Source organism: Capra hircus, chromosome 15 (assembly GCF_001704415.2).
Source record: "Capra hircus breed San Clemente chromosome 15, ASM170441v1, whole genome shotgun sequence".
In the NCBI taxonomy this organism is placed as follows: Eukaryota; Metazoa; Chordata; class Mammalia; order Artiodactyla; family Bovidae; genus Capra; species Capra hircus.
Window position 1 is genome coordinate 4,215,354 of NC_030822.1, and position 8,138 is coordinate 4,223,491.

At 35.9% G+C, this 8,138-nt stretch overlaps 1 protein-coding gene across 1 annotated transcript; it reads left to right on the forward strand.

Moving 5' to 3' along the window:
• On the forward strand, positions 1,733–2,674 carry LOC102175499 (olfactory receptor 10AG1-like). Its single transcript, XM_018058885.1, has one exon. The coding sequence runs from the start codon at positions 1,757–1,759 to the stop codon at positions 2,672–2,674; it is 918 nt and encodes a 305-aa protein (XP_017914374.1). The 5' UTR covers positions 1,733–1,756.

Consider the following 8,138-nt stretch of genomic DNA (forward strand, 5'->3'; position numbering starts at 1 on the left):
ACCATGAATCTTGTTCATGGCATATGCTGAAAATTTAACTATAAAAATGCTGAACTTGTACCATTAGAAATTATAATTTATTTAGCACTGAAGAACAAGAAATGTTGGAGATGAAGTAGTTGAAGCAAATGCTAAATCTTCTTCTTCTATAGAGAAAACACAAAAAAGAGAAGAGAACAAAAAAAGAACAGCAATGAAAAACAAAAAAACAAAAGAAATATTCCAGAATGAAATCTAACTAAACTGAAGGAATTTCTTCTCTGGGTCTTTACTGATGTTCACCATCTCCAGTAGCTTCTATTTGGGTTGTTTTTAGTTAGGTATATCATTATTTTGATGGGCAATAGAACCATAATTCTAATAACAAAAGTAGGTCTTGACCCCTACATTTCTGTGTATTCTTTCCCTGGCAATTTTTTCCTTTTGGAAATAGCTATGGATCTGTTACCCTTCTCACAATGCTCATGAATCCTGGAAGTCAAAGACAACATGTTTTGTTTTTTTTTAATCTTAGTTTAATCATGTAAACCTTTGAGCCCTAGTTTCTTCATCTATAATATCAATATAACATGACATTAGCACACTTTAATAATATGTTACAGCAAGTAGCTTACTAACACAAAAGTAGGACAAGGTAATTTGTGTTTTCCAATTTCCTAGATATCATTTAAAGCTACAGTTTACTAATCACCTTTCTTTTAAAATTCTTATATTTTCCAAGTATATCTCAATATAGGAGAACTTTGAGTGTCTGTTCAGTTCAGTTCAGTCACTCAGTCGTGTCTGACTCTTTGCGACCCCATGTATCGCAGCATGCCAGGCCTCCCTGTCCGTCGATTACTCACTAAACCATACTATACTACTAGCTAAAATATATATTCTCTGCTTTTGATAGTTTTGACAACTGTGTAGTAGCCATATTTTAAATAATTTATAGTTTTCAGTTTTAATTTTTGTATGCTACATCTCATATATATATTATTAGCATGATAATTTTTAGATAAAAGTGACCTCTGGCACATTGTAAGAGATTTTAGAATAGACTTCCCAGGCAAAGTTTCAGAAATCGTGTCATCAATGTAATTCCTTCAAGATTGTCATTATTAAATAACTGATAAGAACACTGTCAAACATAAGCTGTATCCTTGTAAAAGATAAATAAATGTTCCTGCTTTCTAGTGCCTGATGGCTATGTTGCTTATTAGATAAAGGCAGTCAGAATGGTCTCAAATAAGGTGCACACAATAAGTAATAGCTATCATTGCAGAATACGGAAGGAAAAGCATGCTTTATTCTTGAAAAAGTTCTAATGGAAGAGTTGGGAAATTCCTGAAAAATGCATTACAGAATTTGGTGATGCCCTACCACTGAGAAAGTGGGATGCAAATATTTCTGCTTCAGAATTTTGCCGTTTTAATAAAAGTAAAATAGATAGATTTTGCTCTGCACACAGATTCAAAATGAAAGTGCAAATTCTTAAACATATCACTTTTATTTAAAGTGAAACCTTGAATTGTAACTTATGCTTTTATATTTAGAATTTAGCATACATATTCTCCATTAACCTTCAGTTATGTTGAGTCCAGGATGTAAAACACTAGACATTGATAGAGAATAGAAACCTTATGTGCTATTAATGATTCCCCTAAATCCCTTTAATTTATATAAATTACAAAACAAAAAAGATAAATGTCTAGCTGTGCTATTTTCACAGATGGAGCCTCAAAAATATCTAGTGAATGTGAATCTCACTTCAATGATGGAATTTGTTCTTTTGGGATTTTCTGACATTCCCAATCTCCAAATGTTTCTTTTTGTGATTTTCCTGTTTACCTATGTGATAACTCTGATGGGAAATGGCACCATTATTCTCATAACTGGGACAGACCAGACTCTCCAGACTCCCATGTACTTTTTCCTCGGTAATCTTTCCTTCTTGGAAATCTGTTATGTGTCTGCCACTCTTCCTAGAATGCTCATAAACCTTTGGACCCAGAAAAGACATATTTCTTTGTTTGCTTGTGCAACACAGATGAGTTTTGTCCTAATATTTGGAAACATCGAGTGCCTGCTGCTTACAGTGATGGCCTATGACCGCTACGTGGCCATCTGTAGCCCCCTGCACTATCCTCTGGTCATGAACCGCAAGATCTGTGTCCAGCTGGTGGCTGCCTGCTGGGTCACTGGAGTTCCAATTGAGATAGGGCAGACAAGCCAGATTTTCTCTCTGCCCTTTTGTCGATCCAAACAAATCAATCACTACTTCTGTGACATTCCCCCAGTGCTGAAGCTGGCCTGTGGGGACACATTTCTGAATGAGATGCTGGTCTTTACAGTTGCTGTGCTGTTTGTCATGGTCCCTTTTCTGCTGATACTTGGCTCCTACAGTAGAATCACCTCCACCATCCTGAAGCTGCCATCGGCAACGGGAAGAGCAAAGGCTTTCTCCACCTGCTCATCTCATGTCATGGTTGTGACTTTATTCTTTGGATCTGCAATCGTTACATATTTACGACCTAAATCCAAAAATTCTTCCAGAACAGACAAATTTCTCTCACTTTTCTATACTGTTGTCACCCCGATGCTTAACCCCCTGATATACGCTCTGAGAAATAAGGATGTCTTGACGGCCTTGAGAAAACTGATACTCTCATGTAGAGCATTAGAGGCTTGATTCAAATTCATTTTCTGTTTTCCTATTTAATTTTGTCATTGTAAAATCAGCAATAGTTTGCTTTTTCCACATGATTAATAGATTTATTATGTTTATTCATTCCTGGCCTTATTGTTTTATGCTGGATTTTCTAGTATCAGAATTATATTACGGTGTGTTGCTGATAAGAAACTATGTATTTAGGCAATCTTATATTCAGTCCACAAATTTACTGGTGATTTGCAATATTATGAGAAAATGTAGTATCACTTACCTACCTTTTCCCCTAAAACCATAGATATTATTGTACTTTCCTGTTCATATAACTATCATGCACTTTTTTTCTTTTCATGATGTTTTTAGATAGTACAGATGGCAAAAGTTTGGAGAACAGTTGTTAAATAGCTACGTGTTTTTAACTTTAGACATTTTACCTTTCAATGACTTCAATTTGATCCTTCTGTAACATTAAAAACAAAACTCTGCATAATGACCCTTGAATTTTGTAGTGTGGCACTAAATTTTTACTTTCTGCTTCTCTCTGAATGTTTCTTTGTAGATATGTTTTGTTTATGTAGCCAAAGCATGCTACTAGCATCTCGATAATTTGTTACCTTAATTTTTACTAATGCAAAAAAAATATTAATGCATGTTTGCTGTTCAGAGATACAAGATGTACAGGATTCAACCATTTTGTGTCCATATAATGTTATCCACTCTCTAAGAACTCTTTTCTTTTTTTAATTCTTTTGGTGAAGTATAAACTGAAATTAAAGTACATAAACATTTATTATATTATATTCCCAAGTTTTCCTGGTTGTAAAGGATGATACTTGATAACACAGAATCATTATATTAAACCAAAAAAAATCTATAAAGTAATTAACCTCCAATTAAAATAAATAAATTTATATTTTAAAAAATAAAATTAAAATTAAAAAAAAATCTTTTGTTTCTTCAAATGGAAAGAGTTGAACAACAGACAGTACACTGGAACATTTTCAGTGAAAATAATTGGGAAATGTTGCAATCTGAGGAAGGTTTTTTCTTTTATATTTTCTTTCTAAATCTGTCTTTCTCTTATTATACTATGTGTTTAAATTATTTTTCATAAGACCATAATTCATCCATCAGCTAGTTCTCTTCTTTGAGTAGGTATCATGTCATCCAAAAAGACGTCTAAAAAGCAAAAATGACAAAAATGACAGCATCATTTCAGAGGAGATAATGTGCAGATGGCAGTCACAGATGACTACTGTGGGTGTTACATCTTACCCATTGAAAGGAATGAAGGAAGTAAAGTTTGAAAGTTGGTTTTGTAGCCATTTTAAAGTCCTCTGTTTCAATACTCTGTTACTGCACAGCAAATTATGTCCAGAATTTACAATTTAGAATACTATCATTTGATTGTATCCCATACATTGTCCAGTACTGAGGCAGGGATCAGCTGCATGGTTGTTCTCTTCCATATAGCATTGACTGTCATCACTAAAGAGAATTCATCTGGTGACTGATTAGGTTTTCATGTCTAAAAAAGCTTCAGTTAACTATATCATGCAGTTACAATGATGCATTACAGAGAAGAAAATTTCAGTTTTCACTTAAATTTCATGCTCTAGGGGAACAAACTGTTACTAGATAAATAATAAAGTAATTTAGCAAAAAAGCATAAAATACATCATACAGTAAAATCATCCACATTGAACTTGTAATATTAGAATGGTGCTTAAATTTGGGAAATAAAAAGTTGGATGCTTTCAGTAAAGGATGACACTAAAGTAATTTTTTTTTAATCTCAACAATAGGGCTAACAAATACAATTAAATTAAAAAGTATTGAAACATGTCTTTCTGTAATTTGAACCAAGGAAAGGGATTTTTCTCTCTTACATTTTTTTTCCCCCAACATTTTACTAGAGATACTAGCCTATACAGTGAAAAAAAAAAAAAGAGAGAGAGAGAGAGGGAAAGAGAATAAAATGTATATGTGAACTTGTAAAGTATTAGTCACTCAGCCATGTCTGACTCTTTGCGGCCCAGTGGACTGTAGCCTGCCAGGCTCCTCTGTCCATGGAATTCTCCAGGCAAGAATACTGGAGTGGGTAGCCATTTCCTTCTCCAGGGGATCTTCCAAACCCAGGGATTAAGCCTGGTTCTCCCACATTGCAGGCAGATTCTTTACCATCTGAGCCTCCAGGGTTTTATTAACCTAATCGTTGGAAGATGTTATATATGAATATGTGGAAAATATTTAATAATCTACAATGAGATTATTAGACATAATAAATGAATTTAACATGTGTACTGGATACAGAATCAACAAACACAAATCAAATTATTTCCATATGTGCATGCATGCTAAGTTGCTTCAGTCGTGTTTGACTCTCTGTGACCCTATGGACTGTAGCCTGCCTGACTCCTTGGCCCATGGAATTCTACAGGCAAAAATACTGGGGTTGGTTGTCATGCCCTCCTCCAAGGAATCCTCCTGATCTAGGGATCAAACCCGCATCTCTTATGTCTCCTGCATTGGCAGACAGGTTCTTTACCACTAGTACCACCTGGGAAGCCCTTATTTTCACATTGAAAAGCAAAAAATAAGTAGACATTGAAAATAATATTTAAATAGGAACAAAGATATGAAAATTTTAAAGTAATGAAAATGAAAAACCTGCAGGAAGTTTATTTAGTAAACTAGAAAATAATTTGAGAGAAATTTCAGATAAGGAACTAAATGGATTGCTATAACATTTTTATGTACTGGAAAACTCAATATTTAAAAGATGTCAATTTTCCCTGATATAATTCAATTTCAATGATACGAAATTCCATAAAGTAGGGTAAAATTCCTTTGGTGTATGGGTGAGTGAGGTGGTATACGGGGAATGTGTGTGTGACTTGGCTGATTCTAAATTGTGTATATAAAGACAAGCAATTATTGCAAAGGCACTCCAGAAGAACAGTAAAGTGAGAGGGTTTCCTTTACTGGACAGCATGCCTTTTCAAAATAGTGCCGAATTCACACAGTGATTGATAAAGACATCAGTGATATGTGATAGAGAGCCCAACAAATATCTCCTTCACGCACACACATCTAAAAAAAAAAAAAAAGATAAAGATAGAAGTAGCTGAGAGGGTAAAGGGTAACAGGCAGGAAGGCCAGGGGTCCCCAAACAGAGGAAATAGCCTGCAAGTGTCAGACATTTTATCTCTCTTAAGTGGCAGGAGGAAACAAACTAGCAATATTTTTTCCTTCTCTATACAAATTTAAAAGGAGGTTCCTCTTAAAATTCTGTGTTGCCGTAAGGACACCTGGTTTCACCTGAAGTTAACTATTCTCAAACCTAGAGTTAACCAATGCCTTTTTCTTATGGAAATGTTTATCTTAAGCTATGCTAATGTACTATACATTTACCCCAAACTCTGTCTTCAAGTCCGTTCTGCCTTTTGGCTCAACCTACTTGACAAACCAGTATGTGAGAGTCCCTTGAACTGCAAGGAGATCCAACCAGTCCCTTCTGAAGGAGATCATCCCTGGGATTTCTTTGGAAGGAATGATGCTAAAGCTGAAGCTCCAGTACTTTGGCCACCTCATGCGAAGAGTTGGCTCATTGGAAAAGACTCTGATGCTGGGAGGGATTGGGGGCAAGAGGAGAAGGGGACGACCCAGGATGAGATGGCTTGATGGCATCACGGACTCAAGGGACATGAATCTGAGTGAACTCCGGGAGATGGTGATGGACAGGGAGGCCTGGCACGCTGCAATTCATGGGGTCACAAAGAGTCGGACACGACTGAGTGACTGAACTGAACTGAACTGAATACTCAGATATTGTTCCTCTAATCTATGTAAATGAAACTATTTGTATGGTGATCTTCCCTTCTTCAAGATTCAAGTTAATTATTTTATGGCCCAAGATGAACCATTTGGTGCCAAGATTATTACAAAATGCATCTTATGGGTGAGGGGCCTGGTGCCATTCTGAGTTTTAAGACATATAGCTGAAGACTAGCAGGGCGGCGCTCTTTCTGCCCCCTTCTGATGCTTATGTCAGAAGCTTTCTCTATCTCCTTTATACTTTAATAAAACTTTTTACACAAAAGCTCTGAGTGATCAAGCCTTGTCTCTGGCCCCAGATTGAATTTTTCTCCTCCAGGGGCCAAGAATCCCAGTGTCGTGATTCAACAACAACTTTTCATCTTTTGGTGAGGCAACATAACCAGAGTTAAATACATATCATAGCAATGGGACAGATTTGATTGATGCAGATTTCAATTTGGAAACTGGATAGAAGGACAGATTACATCTTTAAAGAACTGGATAAAACAAGTGTCAAACTAGAATGATTTTTTCTAATGAAAGTATCCCACAAAACAGAAAGTGAACTTTAACAATAAAAACATCAACATACAAACTGAAGGGAAAAAAAAATATCACAAGCATATTTGCATATGAGAATGTAAAAGGAAGCTCTTCAAGTAGAAGAAAATAATACAGATTAAAATAATTTGTATTAACACAAAAGAATGAACGGATCATAAAATAGAAAATAAGATGACAAATATTAACATTTTTCGTATTTTAAAATGTCCATCAAATAATAAATAGCAGTTGAAAACAAACATATGTGGGTGTTTATAAATTAAAGAATAAATGTGCTACTTATATGTATATATATATGAATAATACTTAGTCATAAGAAAGAAATAATGCCATTTGCAGTGACATGGATGGACCTAGAGATTGTTAAACTGAGTGAAGTGACAGAGAAAAAAAAGTATCATATCACATCATGTATAGTGGTGGTTTAGTCGCTAAGTCATGTCCAACTCTTGCGACCCTATGGACTGTAGCCTGCCAGCCTCCTCTGTCCATTGGGATTCTCTAGGCAAGAATACTGGAGTGGGTTGCCAGTTCCTTCTCCAGGGGCTTCCTGACCCAGAAATCGAAGCCAGGTCTCCTGCATTGCAGGCAGATTCTTTACCAACTGAGCTATGAGGGAAGCTAGGCTCATACATATCATGTATATATGGGATCTATGAAACTGGTACAAATAAATCTCTTTACAAAGCAGAAACCGAATCACACATGTTGCACACAAACTTAAGGTTACCAAGAGGGAAAGGTGGAAGGGGAGGGGTAAACTGAGAGACTGGGATTGAAATACACATACTAACCTGTTTAAATAGATAGCTAGTAAGAACCTACTGTATAGCACAGGAATCTACTCAGAACTCTGCAATAATCCATATGGAAATACAATCTTAAAAAGAGTCAAAGTGTCTATATGTATCACTGATTCACTTTGCTGTATGGTGGAAGCTAAATAACATTGTAAATCAACTGCATTCCAATAAAAATTAATTTAAAAAGAGTAAGTGTGCTTACTGAGCGGCTGGGAGGAGCTACGCCGAGTCCGAGGTCAGGGGCGGCCGGGAGAAGTCACCTCGCGCCCTAGGCCAGGGGCGGTGACCTTGAGGAGCCA

Bases quoted from the DNA above. Each gene is read 5' to 3' on its own strand.
- LOC102175499 (XM_018058885.1), top strand. From the start codon at position 1,757: ATGATGGAATTTGTTCTTTTGGGATTTTCTGACATTCCCAATCTCCAA.